Source organism: Caloenas nicobarica, chromosome 1 (assembly GCF_036013445.1).
Source record: "Caloenas nicobarica isolate bCalNic1 chromosome 1, bCalNic1.hap1, whole genome shotgun sequence".
NCBI lineage: Eukaryota > Metazoa > Chordata > Aves > Columbiformes > Columbidae > Caloenas > Caloenas nicobarica.
In genome coordinates, this window is record NC_088245.1 from 146,934,078 (window position 1) to 146,951,801 (window position 17,724).

Below are 17,724 nucleotides of genomic sequence, written 5' to 3' on the forward strand. Positions count from 1 at the left end.
AATGCTACAGGCATTTCAGAAAGACAATGACAAAGGATCTGATTGAAGTCAGGCCAAGTGTAAGAAAAAATTACTCAATCACACAACAACTACTATCTTGTTGGGCTTAGTAAAGCAAAGTCAATAGCTTAGGTTAGATGAATAATACAGATACCTAGAGACAGAGCTACTGTCACAAAAACCAGAAGATCAAATTGAAGCATGACACCTAATTTACATTAAATGAAGAAAGATAAAATAAGTGGGGACTCCTATTTTGGCTAAATGCAAAATCCTCCAGACTAACCACGTCACAGAATCACAGAATGTTAGGGATTGGAAGGGACCTCGAAAGATCACCTACTGCAATCTCCCTGCCGAGCAGGAACACCTAGATGAGGCTACACAGGAAGGTGTCCAGGCGGGTTTTGAATGTCTCCAGAGAAGGAGACTCCACAACCTCCCTGGGCAGCCTGTTCCAGTGCTCTGGCACCCTCACTGTAAAGAAGTTTCTTCTCATATTTAAGTGGAACCTCCTGTGTTCCAGTTTGAATCCATCACCCCTTGTCTTATCATTGGTTGTCACCGAGAAGAGTCTGGCTCCATAATCCTGACACTAACCCTTTACATATTAATAAACATTAAAGAGGTCACCCCTCAGTCTCCTCTTCTCCAAGCTAAAGAGACCCAGCTCCCTCAGCCTTTCCTCATAAGGGAGATGCTCCACTCCCTTCATCATCTTTGTGGCCCTGTGCTGGACTCTCTCCACCAGTTCCCTGTCCTTCTTGAACTGAGGGGCCCAGAACGGGACACAATATTCCAGATGAGGTCTCACCAGGGCAGAGCAGAGGGGAAGGAGAACCTCTCTCGACCTGCTAACCACCCCCCTTCTAATACGCCCCAGGATGCCATTGGCCTTCCTGGCCACAAGGGCACAGTGCTGGCTCATGGTCATCCTGCTGTCCACCAGGACCCCCAGGTCCCTTTCCCCTACACTGCTCTCTAACAGGTCATTCTCCAACCTATACTGGAACCTGGGGTTGTTCCTGCCCAGATGCAAGACTCTACACTTGCCCTTGTTATATTTCATTAACTTTTTCCCCGCCCAACTCTCCAGCCTGTCCAGGTCTCTCTGGATGGCAGCACGGCCTTCTGGCGTGTCAGCCACCCCTCCCACCTTGGTGTCATCAGCAAACTTGCTGACAGTGCACTCTGTTCCTTCATCCAAGTCATTGATGAATATATATATATGATGAATACTGACCCTTGAGGCACTCCACTACATACAGGCCTCCAACCAGACTCCGCCCCATTGACCACAACTCTCTGGCTTCTTTCCTTCATCCAGTTCCCAGACCACCTCACTACCCGATCATCCAGACCACACTTCCTCAGTTTAGCTGTGAGGATGCTGTGGAGACTGTGTGTGTTGGCAGTTGCACTTTCGCCCCCACATGCCCTGAGAACTGGTGTGGCAGTTGCACATCCCCCTCTCAGAACTGGGGCCTTCAATGGGGCAGTTAACGGCTCGTTGTGGAGACCCAGAGTTGGTGGGCAGGGTCGTTAGCAGAGGAGGGGCCAAGAGCACCCACAGCCCAGAGAAGCCGAGAAGCTTCTTGAAGGCCCACACTTGAGGGGGCGGGGTGTAGACAAGCCGAGAAGCTTCTGGAATGCCCACAGCCAGATCTGATCAGACTATAAATGGGGTTCCCACCGGCAACTCCCTTTGTATGGTCTCCTCAGAGCTGTGGGTCTGCCATGCTGCTGGAGTCCCTCCCCTTAGATGGAGAAGCCATCTAAGGTAACCTCCCGGGATGGGGAGTGCCTCACCTCCACGTGTGGGTGAGTGATAAATTACTGGATATATGCTTTAATAAGTCCTTGCCTGGTAGGCAAGTGTAAATTCCTCATCTGGGGCAGACGAGTGTAAGTCCTGGCCGCAGTAGGCTACTGTTTATCTATTATGGGCAAAACGGGACAGAGAGGGCTCTGGTTTGTTTTCTTGTGAGTGTGTATATGCACGCTGTGGATTCTCATTCTTATTTCGCTGTACCCCAAATAATTTCCTAACCTAATATCCGAACCTTTATCTTATGTTATCGGAGTGCTAGTCTGCCTAAACTTATACTTGGGATGCCTCCATGACACTGTGTCAAATGCTTTACTGAAATCAAGACAGACCACATCCACTGCTTTGCCATCATCTATCCACCTGGTTATGTCCTCATAAAAGGCTATGAGGTTGGTCAAGCACGACTTCCCCTTGGTGAAGCCATGTTGACTGCCCCTAATGACCCTCTTATCCTTGATATGCCTTGAGATGGCACCAAGGATAAGTTGTTCCATCACCTTTCCAGGGATGGAGGAGAGGCTGACCAGTCTATAGCTACCCGGTCTTTAGTTACGTCAATGTAGTTAAATACATGAGATCAAGAGAAAGAGTCAAAATCCACTACAAATTCCTGGGCATGAACCAGACTCATGACTTCCATGGTATCCATGTGAAATCAATACCTAGAACAAAACATGCAAGGGCAAAGTGTACCTGTGAAGAGAGAGGAATGAAAGAATAATTAACAATAGACACTTCAGCTTCTGTGTTAAAAGCAGAAGGAGAAAAACATTATATCCTTGCAGATAAATTATGATTGTCTCTTCTCTTGTATGTTCAACAGATACCCTGCAATCAACTAATTTTTGTTGAGGGTGAGGTGAAAGCCTTTACAGTCAGAAGTAGAGAGAGAAGGCATGACCATAGCAGTCCAGATTTTTATTATTTTAAAATGCCACAGAATCACACCCTGAATTCCCAAGAGGTAGGTGAAAAACAAAGGCAGAAAGACCTTTCTGGGAGAGGGGCTACCTGGCAGCCAGCTCTGATGTTCCCAGCTGTGATGAGTGAGAAGCCAAGGTGTGGGTTAAAGTGTTGAGTGACAGCATATGTGAGACCTAAGTCAATGTGTGGGGAATCTACACTTAAAGGAGCAGGTGATCCTGAAACACTGTCCAGGGCTCTGTCCTGCAATGCCTTTCTAAGAAACTTCAGTAATCATAGGATTTGAAAGAAATCATAACGAAGCACTAGAAGACCAGGAAAGCATCTGATAAGGATTTTGAGAATTCATATTCCCCATGTGCATTAAGTCATCAGAGCCTCTCTCCAGCTCCATGACTCATTGTTGGTTGTCAAGATGAACAGGGTACTCCCAGACTAAATATGAGTTTGAACAGTCGACCTGTGATTCTTGAGGCTAAAGTAGTTATGATCATTTGTTAGTTATCACTGGAATATAAAAATATCCTTTATGTATTGAAAGCTCTGTTTCCTTGGGAAATCACAGCCTTTGTGCCCTAGAGCCATTACAGTGAGCCTTCTAGTCCAAAGAGAAACTTCTGGGTAATTATATGGTGGAAAATGGACTCGAAGCACATTTTTCAAATGTATGTAAAGATACTTTCCATTGCCACAGGGACAGCAAAGCTGACCTAGGAATTAAGCTGCAAATAGAGGCATTAGAATATCTTTTACACACAACACCTATGAATCCTGGCATTAAGGATGATGAAAACCCACACTGCTCTGTGATCCGGCACAAGACAAACTCTGAGTTACACTGGGATGGACATTTAGTTCTTTGAGGAGAAACCAATGTTTTCTACCTAAGGAAAACAAGCTCAGTCAAGAACCAGAGGTATGGGAGAATGATAAACACCGTGGGAGGTTAGCTGAGACTTCCTCATATTCAGTACGAGACCTAGATTAGCCAAAGAACTGCAGGGTTTGGAGGTTGCTCATCACCTGCTGTAGGCATCTGCTCATCGCTCACCAGTTAAAGAGGTGAGGAAAGACTGGGAGAGACTGGTGGGAGAGACTGTCCTCTCCTATCTGAAAGATCCAGCTCTGCTGCTGGGACCTGGAGGAGAGTTTGCTGAGTCTGATTAGAAGACTCTTGTCCTGCTCATTGTTACAATTCACTGTGGACTAAAGATATTTTCTAGTCAAGAAACAGAGTAAGAAAAGGCAAACCAAAATAAATTGATGCAAAGAAATCCTCTTTCCTGAGTGGCAAAATTATTAGAGGCTGTTTTGGATCTGAGTCTGTCAATAAAAACATTCCTTGGCTATGTCTGTGCAAGTGAAATAAGCAGGGCAGGGCAGGCTCTGTAGATCATCTGTGCTCTTTAATTGCTAATACTCTCCCTGGCATAGTTTTAAACTTGGTCCCAGACAGCTTGGGCACAGCTGGGGACAGTACAGGCTAGGGACTGCTCTCAGGAAGCGGTGAGTGTTCTTCGCTTTGGGGAGTGAAGACAGTTATAATTATTTAAATTATATAATTATATAAACATAAGTAGTGCTGGACCACTTGCCCATAGGAACAGAGGAGGGGCATGGATGTAGCCTGTAAGCTCAAATGCGGTCCACAGCTCTGGCTTTTATTTGATGACAGGGAATGGTGGCTATAAATTCTCTACCCCGTGAGAACCTCTTGCTAGAGCTGATTAAACATTTATTTCCCACCAGACCAAGCTCTCAGAAAGTGTCCCTAAAAAGAAAGGGGGTAGGAGGTCTTGCAGAGAACAGGTAGCTTAATTATCTAATCATGGAAGCAGTGTCTGCTGTCTAATAGTTTAATGTTATTTTCTCATGGGCAGTGTACACATGAGAAAATTCAGTGCCACAGGTAAGAAGGGAAGGAGAGGAAGAATGGGATGGTCAGATAAAGTCTTGACATCCCCAAAAAGCCAAGAAACTGGGAGCAGTCCAAAATAAGCACATGAATTTGTGAAGGACTTAGTGTAATAGATGTTGGTCTATCTGACCAGTGATTTTTTTAGATTGCTGATGAGAAGGAAGAGGAGCCAAGCTCTTTTCCTTAACTGTGCTCCTGAGGATGTGCTCAGCACTACAAAAGTATCTCTAAATACTCCAGAAGACAAGGAGTCCTTGAGGCATTTGGAGCAATGCAAAGTGAAATGACTTTATAGAATCATAGAATCATTCTGGTTGGAAAAGATTTTTAAGATCATGGAGTCCAATCATTAACCTAGGACTGTCAAGTCCACCTCTAATCCATGTCCCTAAGAACCTCATCTATGCTTCCAGATAGTTGTATGGGAGTCACAACCCAAGAGCACCATTTCCTTTCCACTCTGAGGTAGAAAAACAAAGATGAGGAGACTGAAAATGAGAGACTTGGGGTTCAAGCCAAAACAAAAGAGATGCACCAAGAAATTATCTTTAGAGCTCTTCGTGAGCTCTATCCATAACACCTTGATAGATTGAGTATTTTCTGGGTACATGGTTTACTGGCTGACAAAAAACCACAGGAATGCAATCTCAGAGCAGGATATGTCTGTCCTTAGGACAATGTAAAGCTGGTGGGTGTGTGTAGCACCTAAATTCATAAAGGCAGAAAGAAATATTCAACAAAGTATGAATTAAAAAAAAAGCTGAAGAAGATGTATTGTCTTGCTCCTATAAGGCCAGAAAAAAAAAGAAAAATAAATATAAGTGAAAATACCCACACCCCAAGTTTGAAAGGGTAACCCGCAACACAAGTGAGAAAATAATCCTGAGGAGCAAGTTCTGGTTTAGCCATAAAGAGAACTGAGAAGCTGGGTACACTATGCTCTTTTTATACCACACATGCAGGATTGTGAAAAGGGTATAGGACTGTGCCCTCAGGCACCCACAGCGTGTCTGTGCGACTCACTTCAAGGACAACAGACTTTGTTCCTAAATGCAGTTACTGGGAATTCTGTTTTCAGTGAAATTACAGCAGGACTGAATTTGGCTTGAAGCATTATTATGTAGCCTTGAAAATGTTCTCTTCATAGAGTCAGAAATGGCCAAAAATCCAGGGAATCTTGTTAAGAATTAATACTGGAAACAGCATTGATGTCACTTATACATGTGTCACACTGGGTACCTCGAAGCATATTTAGAGCAGTCAGTAAACAATGGCAAACCAGGGGAAGTAGGATTTTGCCTGCCTTTTGAAGACTATATTTACTTTTATATTGCCATGTATGTGTACACAACACTCTGCCAAGCAAGATATACTTTTTATTGACCTACTTGTGTTCCAATTTATTGCTAGTGACAGCTGTTGTCAATGATCTGGAGAGAATAAATTGAAAATAAAGCAATAACGCACTGATTGGTCAGAAAAATTAGTTGTTGTTTTAAATCAAATATAAGGGATTTAGTCTCTTAAAAACTATAGATTCTGATTAAAAAGAAGACTTTAAAGCCATGGCTGGATTACAGTAATTCAGAAATTCATGGATTATGAGATGAAATACTTCATGGGCATAATTTTAGACAAATGTGGCCATTAGGATTACTACATAATTTTTGACTGCTGTATTGCATTCTTTCAAATCCTCTGCTATGGTGCTATATGAATTTGAAAGACACTGGCTGTCATGTTTAATTTGATCCTTCTAACATGAGTCAAATTTGTTGACATTTAACATTTGCAGCCAGTCTAATCTGCTACATTTCAGTGACTTCTCTGCAAAGTAATTTCAGAATCAAGATCTAGTGTAGCTGGTATTCTTCTGGTGTTTCCTAGATACAGGTTGTGGACGACAGTTGTAGTACGTGAAAATCTCCCTCCTCTAGTTAGCACAACAGCCATTTAGCTGTTTCTAGTTTTTAAGGGCAAATTAAGACATATTTGATTCTGTGTTTTATCACATTTGGTTTCTTAGCTTGCCTTTTTTAATGGGCTACAGGTTGCTTGGGGACATTCCACATGGAAAGCACTAAACACAAGCAGTTTTATTGTATCTCCCTCCAAAAGGTGAAACAGTTTTATTGAAGATGTCTGCCACAGAAATCACATGTATCACTAATGGAGAAAGCAAGTGATAAAAGCCTCTTAGATTATAAAGACAGTGAAAAAAGCAGTTTTCCTATGACAGTATTCTAGGGCAAAACCAAAACAAACCAGTTTCTCTGGGTTTTTTTGTCAGCATCTTGAGGGAAAGATACAATAGTTCTGTTGTAGCAGTTTCTGACTGTGCTTTTTTCTAATCCAAACAGATGAGCATGTTCTACAATTTTGACTTCTACCAGGCACACTTATACCTTTCTGCCTCATATGTACATGTATAAACTGCAGAAAAAATGAACAACTGCAAGTAGATTATAGATGATATAGGATTCTAAGAGACACGAAGAGTTAGCTACTACTTCTAAACAGTTTCAAGTTTCCTCAGTGCAGACTGTTGAATAAAAGCACTGGAAGATTTAAAACATGACATGGAGGGAAGTGGAGAAAGAGGGAAAATAGGAATATATACACAGGGGGGAGTTTTCTCCAAAAGGGGCAGAAAAAATAGTTACATTTATTCATCTTACATCTCCTTATGACTGCTATGAATATACACAGACATTAATCTCACCAGTCTTTTCTTGACAAACTAAACAGTTATGTCCTTTTGAAGTCCATGGGAGTTATTTGTGCGTTATAGTAGGAAACCTGGATTCTCTGTATGACAGGCTGCCACCCCTCTAGTTGTCGTTCACACCAGGTGGGTGAATGAACATTAAGATTATTACAATTATTAAATTATTATTATTATTATTGAACCCCAGTTATAATAAAAAGCAGTTCCTAAGTAAACAGGGCTGTTTTCCCAGGGTTTCCCTTGGTATAAAAGAGTTAGTGATGTTGTAGGTGACAGTCTGGGAGCACGAAAGGCGCATCAAGGTCACACAGCTTACAGAGCTGTGTTTGCTCCAGGCAGTCAGAGGCATAGCTTCAACAGAACCTCTCCGACTCAAGAAAAATCAGTATTTTCAGGCCAGGAAATTGCAAGTAAAAAAGTCTGGATTTTCTAGATACAAGGATTTCAACCTTCTGTTTCATCTTTATACCTTATCTAAATAATACCACATCCTAAACGATCTCAGTAAACAACCTAGCAATTTTATTTTACCAAGGAGAAAAGCAAGACAATTACAAGCTGAAATTATTCTCATAGGAAGAGATCAGGGGCTGTTTGAAGGATGTAGTGGAGGTGGGGAGGGCCAGGTATCCCTCCAGGTACTCACGCCAACCACTGTTGCTTCCTACTCATCCTGCCTTTGTGATGGCTTTTTCTGAGCAGCAGTAGCAATGACAGTAGCAGCTGTCAAGGCTCAGGGATAAAAGGCTCCCTTGTGTCTACTCCCCATGCTCCAAAGGGTGCACAAGAAGGGTGCCTGTGTCAGCCTGCCTTGCTATGGGTCTGTATGTATTAATAGTCTGATGTGTGCATAATTAATTCCAGAGCCTCAAGTGTACTAATAAACCCTCATGTGGCCCCCCACCCATGCCCATGGGCTAAAGAAATCAGTTTAAACTCAGGTCTGGGCCTTTACTCCCAGTTCAACTTGTGAGTGTGCCAGTCTTCAGCCCTTTCACAGCCTTGCTTGTGCCTGGCCGTGGCCCTCATTGATCTGGACCCTGACCACCTGGGTCTTCCTGGCTGGACCTCAGACCTACCTCATCACTCTGCACACCTGTCAGTCACTGGGCTGTGTCTCTGACCCTCACTGGACCTGATCCTGGCCTGACTTCCTGGCCTGACATTGGACTTGCCTGAGGATTGAGACACTCGGTTGAACCTGACTCCAACCTTGGGCCTGCCCTGCTCACCTTGTTTGGGTGTTGTGGGACTGGAGCCCTGGCTGGCACAGCCCCTGCCCTGCCAGCCACCTTCTGCCCCTTGGCTCCTGGCTCCCCATCCTTTAGGGAACAGCCAGTCCTCACTGCTCCCTGATGATTAGAGGCTTAATTTATTATGAAAAATTAAAGACTCATTTATTTGTCAATTTACAGTACTCCTGCAATACTTCCAGCCATGTCTCAATTCTTGTTGCACAAATTGCATTTTCCTCTCTTTAAACAGAGAAAATGACATTGCTTTCTTTATGTTGAAGTCATCTGTACTTACATATCATCGAAGATAAGCTTTGTCCTTCTGCAGTCCCTGGGTGTGCTGGACAGAGGTGACCAAGGCTCTGTTTGGGACTGGGGCTTATTGCAAAGAACATTTTCTGAATCAATGTGAATTGCTTTCTAGACAACAAAGAACAGAGAAGACAGTGAGGAATTGGCTACTAACCTCAAAAAAGCAACTAATAAACCACAGAGCATCTTTGCACCGGGTTGTAAATTGGCAGTTAGTTTTCTTACTATTTCAGCAGGGACTATGTTTAACTGTCCTGTCACTGATAGCCACAAATTCACAGATATTGCTCAGAGCACTTTCTAAAGGGCTCGAGTTCCAGTGTGATATACCAAAGAAATGGAGCTGAACTATTAGTAACTATCAAAACACTCTGAAACACAGTAAGTGAAATCATTCAAGAATAGATCTGTTGTGGTCATTTAGAATATCAAGTTATATCTCTAGTCTTCAGCTTCCAAACTAGCATTGTACCTTGCCTCGGGGGGGCAAGGTTTGCTTGTTTGACTCGTTTCACGCTGCACTGCTGATGTACCCGTGCACTATGAATTTGTAGCCCAAGGTCCAGGTTTCTTTCTGCTCTGGGCCCCAGATCAGCTTGAAAGATCCCTGCTTTGTGCCACAGCAGAAGCACGTGTCTTTTGACAAGATCTCACTCATCCCCTCATTCCTCCCGCCAAGTGACCTGCTGTGTGGGCCACAGTACAGAGGGACTCAGGTTGGTTTTGGTTGATAGCCACCGCCAGAAAACACTGGTCTTTCTCTGTCAGGTGGCAGACAGAAATACAATAGGGAAATTGATAAAAAGCTCAAATGGATAAAAGCTACTCCATGTCTGCTGATCTCTGATAGAAATTCAAACTTCCACTTGGGCATGCCAGATAGGTGCCAGACAGGAAGCTGGGATAAAACAAAGCTAACTTTAACATTCAGAATTCATGAGCTCTCATCTGCTATATGGCACATCCAGATCAGTTCAGCAGGCTAAAGTTTTCAGATGAATAACCAGATACATATGAATTTTATTGCTAAGGTTGTTAAAATGTTGACCAAATGGTGCATTGCTAGGCTACGCAGAAAATCTCAGTGAAATGCATTTGCTAAGGGTGTGGATCATAAAGCAATCATCTTTTACTTTTGATTTCCAGCACATTTGCCTGTGAAGGAATTTAAATTGTTTTCAAGATATCCAGTGAAGATTCAAATAATTATAATTCTGTATGGGTTATAAACCTCTAAACTTCTATTTTGGAAGTTAAAATGTTTAAAAAGTTACATTTAATTCATGAAAATATAAATTAAGGACTATGATATGTTAAAATGCCTTTTTATTGGAATATTTTTATGTAATTAATTTTTTTTCAATTTACCATCTCTTGGAAATTCTTGAAACACACAATTTATGATAACTTGTTTTTCAAAAAGTGTCCAAAATTAAGTTTATAGTTATCACTTCTTCCTCCACCTTCAAAAAATAAATATATTTAGGTATATACATATGTACTCAATATATACTGTGAGGACAGTTATCCCCCCAGCAAAAGTGGATGGAAGAGACCACTGCTACAGTTCAGTTTGTTTTCCTGAAAGTTGCTTAGGCACTAATACTTACGTTTTTGAAGCCTCTTTTCTATCAAATAACAAATACAACAAATAGATAAAGGGTAAAATATATAAATGGCTTTTGTAGCAAGCAGAGGGGCATGGGCCTTTCTAGCAATGGAAGAGTGCTCTAACAGTTTCACTAGATGTTCCTGCAGTGGACATCAATATGATAGTACCTAAATTGCTTCTTTGAGGTGTTTCACACAAAACAGAACTGCTTCAAGGGGAGGATGTGACAATAATCTGCCCTTGATCTTCTACCTGGAGTGTCCTGTAGGCTGGAGGGTAGGGCATGATTTTGAGAAGTGAGAGAGAGAGATCTGAATTCCCTCAGCTAGAGCTAACGGGCTCTGTACTCCAGCATCCTAATCACAGAGCTCATGGAAGGCAATACCTACTCCTCTCTCTCCGTGCTCTTAGGGCAGTGGCTACCAGCCGGTGTAGAAATATGGCCTTATCTGGAAGGGTGCTCTGGACACGTTTTAGTGTGATTGAGACTCTCTGCTAGGTATCTGAATACCTGGGCTCTGATGGAGCTAAGTTAGCTGGTGCTAAGTTGTTCACATGTGTCAGGAGTAAATAGAGGTGTCTGAGAAAGTTGGTTGTAAGACACGTAGGAGAACTTGTCTCCAGGCACACTTGTGATCAGGCAGTGGCTGAGTAGAGGACTTATACGGCAGAGGTGTCATGCACCACACTCTTGGATGTAGGGGGCTTGCACTGTGCCCAAGCCATACTCTGGAGGCCTAAAGCCATTCGTTTTGGGCCATGAGCTTCTACCTTTTGCTTATGTAGCCTTTGGTGTTTTCTCATTTTACAGCCTGCTCTCTCTCCTTTCTTCTGTGCCTTGCTAAATTCCAAACCAGAAAAACCGAACTTACAATACAACATTCATTATTACAATTTTTTTGCATAATGTTCTGCAAACCTATCATGGATTCCAATACAAAGTAAAAAAATATACAGCTAGGCTTTATATTGTGAACAACAGCATAAACTTACATTGAAGTCTCCGGGATGTGGCTGCGACTGGATTTCACCCTTATGTTTTTTGCTGGAGGAGATGGAAGGTAATAGACTGCTGCCATTAGGTCTGCTGGAGGAAGTTAAATCATCGTTGGAGTATTTGTGTTTTGATGCATCAGAGAGAGGAGAGACGGGTGACCGAAGCATTTTCTCATTTTTATTTATTGGTATTGCCAAGCTGGAAATGGAAATTACAGTAATAGAGTGTCACAAAGCTGGCTTTGAGAAAGGTAAATGTTTTATATATTACCAAAACTTTGAATTTAAAACCTCCTGGCAGGATAAACTCTATTGGTATCTGGAAACAAGCTTACAGTATTGGGACCAAGAGTTCATTTACAAATTTGTATCATGTTTCTCCTCTTTCCCTTCAAGGCAAATTGTAATTCTGGAGTTAATACAGTCTGTATCAGAGCACTTGAAAAAAAATACAGAGATAAATGGCCACTTGCTCACCATTTCTTAAGGGATAGCTGGAGATGAAGATTAGGGTCTGCAGTGTAAGTTCAGGTTGTGGAGCCTTATTCCAGCATTGCAGGTGGCAATTTATAAGCCATGGCAATAAAACCATATGTAAACTAAACCAGGAAACGTGTTTAAAGATGACTGGCTTGTCTTTGTGCTCAATGCCCAGCCTTTGGTAGCACTGTTTATACTAATCTAATACAGATTTTGAAGACAAAGAAAGATAGGCTGGTATTGCAGACAGAAGGAAACATATGCAAACAGTAGACGCGGAGAAATGTGAGCGCTCTGTCTTGTAAAGAAGAAAGCTGTAACACAGGCAGTATTTTCAGCTTTCCTTTCTTTGGGAGAACTTTTGGATGAGAAGTCAGATGGACTGTAAAAATAGGCCCAGAAATAAACTTCAGATGCACTAATTCGAATAAAATATTTAGCTGAAAATCTTAAAGAAACACACACAAAATAGAAGTTTATTTTAAGGATACAGTTTGCATTAAGACTAAAACTGTGATTAAGGTCAGACAGACTATTTTAACACAATACCTTTCCTTGTCACATTTGCCTTTATTCAGCCTATTACTTTTTATGGACAATTCTCACTTCTTTATAGTTACTGTATCAGGCAGTATACACTTAATGAAATTGCAAAAAAAGAATATGATATAAACTATATTTTATTTCTGCACATCATTTCAGGGAACAGAGCTAAATTAAATGTGCTCTTATCATACATTTGTCCATTTATCTGGCAAGTCTTTAAAAACTAGGTGTGAAAGAAGCCACGAATCATAATTCAGAACCTTTCCTGCTTTCCACAGTGCAGCACCTTTAAAACACAGTGTTTTGCTTTAATGACCAATGCTGTATACAAAGGCAAGAATTGGGGTGTGTGAGATGGACACCTGTGCCCTTCTTCTCTCTGTAAGAAAAATAAGATCTTTGGCACTATTTTGAATGCGCAGGTCGATGCCAACATTTCTTTTCCTCTTTTTAAACATCAACCCATGCCTTGACTGGCCATGTTTATATATCATTGTCAAAGTGCAGGCCTATGGCATCCGAGAGGAGCCATAGCTCTTTGGAAATGTACTCAAGCCTCAAAAGCTTGGCCCAGAGCTCGCGAGGCATAGCTGCAATTGCTAGTTGTGCTGCAGACCTTCTTCACAGCCCTTGGCACATTGCGTAGGGCCCACCTAAGAGTATGGTGAGCAGTCAAACACCTTATCCTGAGAAGCTGTGATGAATAACCTGCAGTGAGCTCTGGTCTGCTGGGAGTGGGCAGACCATGGCACTCGATGTAGGTGCAAGATATTTGGGGTTTTGATGTTTTTTGATGCTGCAGCCTTTCTTGTCAAACAGGGCCTTGCTTAGTCTGCACCTCAAACTGTAATTCCGCAGTAGGAAATGCTCGTGTCTGAAGGTGGTTTTGCTCCTCTCTTTGCTACCAGCCCTCAGCTGTGCTGACCAAACCATCTGTGTGGCTTTGCTGTGAAATGAATAATAATAGCCTAGCCTAGCCAAAAAACCAAAAAACCAAAACCCTAAAAAACCAAAAAACAAACCAATCCAAAAACCCCCAACCAACTAAAAAACCAAAACAAGCAAAACCAACCAACCAAAACAAAACAAACAAACCCAACAAAACAAAAAAACAACAAATCAAAAAAGAAAGAGTTCTGGTTTCAGACAAGTTTCTTGAGTGAATTTACAGGAGAGCCTCACATGCAGCTGTGCTGGCATAACTGGAGGGGGGATGTGCCAGCATGAGCAGCCGTGGGTTACAAGAGGGCCAGGAGGTCCTGATGTGAGCACTCCTGGTTTAGTTACAGCCTCAGCAGCCCATCCTCAGCTACGGGAATATTAGCATTTGATATCATGTGCTACAGTAGCATAAACCACAGAAACATCCTGGAAGCAGGGCAAACCAGGGAAGAATTAGGAAGCAAAAATACACTTAAGACCTTCCTCTTTGTTTCTTTAACGTATAGTTGTTACCAGGACTACTGACTATAATGTCAAGCAAAACACAAATTATTGTCCTGCTTCCAGGAAGCACAGGATTAACCCTGGGACATACCAAACCATGACAGCCATGCTATTCTCTGAAAATGAATGCGACGTAAAACATATGACACTGTGGTAACAGGAATGGCATGCCTGCATGCAATCACCCACAATAAAACAAATTGTTCTGTGTATTGTTTTCACTTTATGAAACATATGTGATATGTCAGGACAAAGAAATTGAATGCATATTTTTGAATAAGCACTATATATATCAGTTTTCTCCATGATTTTTTCCAGTATTAATGACAAGAATTGCCCAAATTCACCAGTGATGTGTACAACAGAAATGCCTACTACAATAAATACAACTATTCTCTAATTTTAGCAGTTCCACCCCAAGAGATATCCTCATACTACCAGAAAATTATTATTATTTTTTTTAAATACTGATGACCAGCATGTACTAAGCAGTATGCAGCTGAACTCTGAAAAGATGTATGTCTAAGCTTGACTGCTGGAACCCTCCAGAGAAACTCAGTATGATTGACCTGACGTTGATAGGAGTCTGTATGCATAAACCATGCCAGTAAATGCTAAATATTCATAATTTGTTTCATGCCCTGCATCCTTTGAAAATCCCACTGTTTTTAAAGTTTGAGTTCCTTATCCTCAAATACCTACTAATTACATAGAAAAAATTGTTTGCAATCTCAAAAACATTTGATGTCAAATATATTCTGGAACTGAGTATTGCAGGCATTGTTATGAGTATGTTTCTCAATCTTTTCCATGGAGTTTATAGATTATTGTATTTATACAGTCAAACTTTAAGTTTGAAACTCCTAACACTGTAAGGAAAGAAAAGGCTATAAGATAGTTGCCTATGTGAATTGGTACCTACAACACAGTGTTTGGGAATATGTCTCAGGTGATCGCACTGCTCTAGCTATAATTACTCATTTCATGAGCCTCACACTTGAACTCACAACTTCTTTGTGCAATATGACAAAAATGCAACTACATAAATGTGTCAGGAGCTGCCAACTTCTTCATTAAACCAGGAGAAAGGAGAATGCAGTGGGTATTTTTTCAACATAAAATGTGATAATTAAAAAATAAATCCTATTAAAGCAAAAGATAACACAAGGCATGAAACTGCAACTAGTTGTATGACTCAGTGGTAAATAGGAAGGAAAATTCTTACCTATTTTCATCCATATTGCAGTGATTTGCTGTTGTGATGCTGTGGGCAGAGGCAGCTAATCGTGAAGAATTCTCTCTTTCTAAGTGAGTCTTCTTGATGTCTCTGCACTCTTCTTCATTCTCACACTGAAGGAAGAGAAAAACAATCTTGTAGGTTTTGGGTTTACTACTGATCCAAAAGTATTTCAACAAGTCAGGTGTTAGTATTTTCTGGAATTTTGGTATTAATGATGACACTTTCTTTGAGTGCATACCTAACACAGATCAGAGATGATTGGTCCATCTCTTAAAAAACTAAAATCTAAAGAGGCAGTGTGTAAACAAAGGAGTAGAATATAAAACTTGAATTGCTTCAACCACTTCCCCACTTGCACCTCGGGATATTTTTTTTCTTTATATTGCCCTCTTTGTCCATTTCATGTGTGCTTTTCTCTTGCCTAGTCCTCAACCTCATACCTCTTTAGTTTCTCTGTGCTGCTTTGGACAGGGATAGAGTGAATTTTCTTCATAGCAGCTTGTGTGGGGCTGTGTGTTGGATTTGTGCCAAAACCAGTGTTGATAACACAGGGATGCTTTAGCTACTGCTGAGCAGGGCTTGCACAGCATCAAGGCGTTTTCTGTTTCTCACACCACTCCACCAGCGAGGATGCTGGGGGTGCACAAGAAGTTGGGAGGGGACACAGCTGGGACAGCTGACCCCAACTGACCAAAGGGATATTCCACACCATAAGAAGTCATGCTAAGTATATAAAGCTGGAGGAACAAGAGTGGGATGTTTGAAGTGATGGCATTTGTCTTCCCAAGTAAACTGTTACACGTGACAGTGCCTGGCTTTCCTGGAGACGGCTGAACACCTGCCTGCCCATGGGAAGTGGTGAAAAAATTCCTTGTTTAGCTTTGCTTGTACGCATGGCTTTTGCTTTACTTATTAAACTGTCTTTATCTCAACCCACAAGTTTTTTCACTTTTACCCTTCCAATTTTCTCCTCCACCCCACCGTGGGGGGAGCGAATGAGCAGCTGCGTGGGGCTTAGTTGCCAGCTGGGGTTAAACCCTGATACTCTCCCTCTTTTTTCTTGGCATCAGTGACTATGCCTATTCTAGTAAATACAACAGATCAGCAACTGGTCCTGAGGCCAACTGGTATGGTGTAGCTCACACCCATGCACTCATCTTGCTCCTCCTTCAAACCAAGGCATGCCACATTCAGGTTTCCTTTTGGGAAGGGACCTCAGTCTGGTCCCAAGCAAGGACCAGACACTGACTGGAAGAACAGAAGTTGATCCAGTCCAAACCCATGTTAGCATGCATGTTAAGAGTTAAAAAAAGCAGGTAACTGTGTGCCACTGCTTGGGACTTCACCCTGGCCCTATCTGACCTACTGGTATAAACATAACCAGTGTTTCCTGCCACTATTTAATTTCACATTTTGCTCCTTAGGTTCTATCATTGGCTCTGCTTTCCCAAACTTCTGCGAAGTCCACATCCTTTTCCATTTTTAACACTTCTCCAATTTCCAGTGCTGGCTGAGTTTTACTTGTGATCTGTTGATTCTGCTGTATTTATTGTTTCGCTGCATGGCAACATTTTTCATGTTATCCACTGCCACTGTGGCTGCTGCTATGGGGTTAACACCGTAGCAGAAGTGAAGATCTCACACCTCAGTGCTTAACGGTCCTCCTCTGCCTCTACATTGTTCATCTTGAGATCATGACAGAGGTGGAAATAACAAGGAACTCTTTCTAATTTCGCAGTTATGCCTGATATCCCATTCTCTTAAAGTCTTTTGAGAAGGGGGATCACGTACTCTGAGTCTGCATGGCAACTGTCCTATTGAGGGTCTTATTCCAGGCTGAGGGTACTCCAGGAACGCCTTGCGTTTATTATATCACTAAAACCACCACCACCACCAAGGCTTTAAGAAAAAAAGAGTAAAAGATAATACATGCCAGAGAAAGTTGGATTGGGCATTTCTAGCATAACTGCATTTATTTTGCTCTACTATCATGTCTTCCTGTTTCCTCCGGTGTGTACAGCCTGGCACTATCACACTTGCATCTCCTATGACACAAAACATAAATCTTTTACTTCTGCCACTCTTTCTTGGCCTGTTTCCCATCATTTTGTATTGTGACATTACTTCCATGTCACTTCCTAAAGAAAATGCAGATGAATGCATCTCAGAGCTTATCAGGCCTCTCTCTTATGACTCCACCAGTGGCCCGAACAGGCTGGCACCTTTCAGATACTCAAAAAAGAATGACAAAATGAAAAAAAGGTAAAAAAAGGGAAAGACTGCTTTAGATAAATGGTGCCCCAAAATGTACAGCTCAATCTGCACACGTACGGTAGCTTAGAGGGTGACAGATGACTGCACAGTAAAACTGCCCAGAAATTGAGCAGATGGCGATTCCAGTTCAGAGTGACTTTTGGGGTCAGACTGATACAAATGGACCAGAAAGCCTCCTCACT

The 17,724-nt window shown here is 41.9% G+C and overlaps 1 protein-coding gene across 1 annotated transcript in view; it reads right to left on the reverse strand.

The window, feature by feature from the left end:
- The window catches only part of AFF3 (ALF transcription elongation factor 3), a 281,631-nt gene that overhangs the window by 20,259 nt on the left and 243,648 nt on the right, over positions 1–17,724 (reverse strand). Inside the window, exons 12-14 of the mRNA XM_065642739.1 lie at positions 15,254–15,378; positions 11,554–11,755; positions 8,932–9,056 (exon numbers count right to left, since the gene is read on the reverse strand). Of these exons, the coding sequence (XP_065498811.1) occupies positions 8,932–9,056; positions 11,554–11,755; positions 15,254–15,378 (452 nt within the window). The remainder of the gene's footprint in view (positions 1–8,931; positions 9,057–11,553; positions 11,756–15,253; positions 15,379–17,724) is intronic.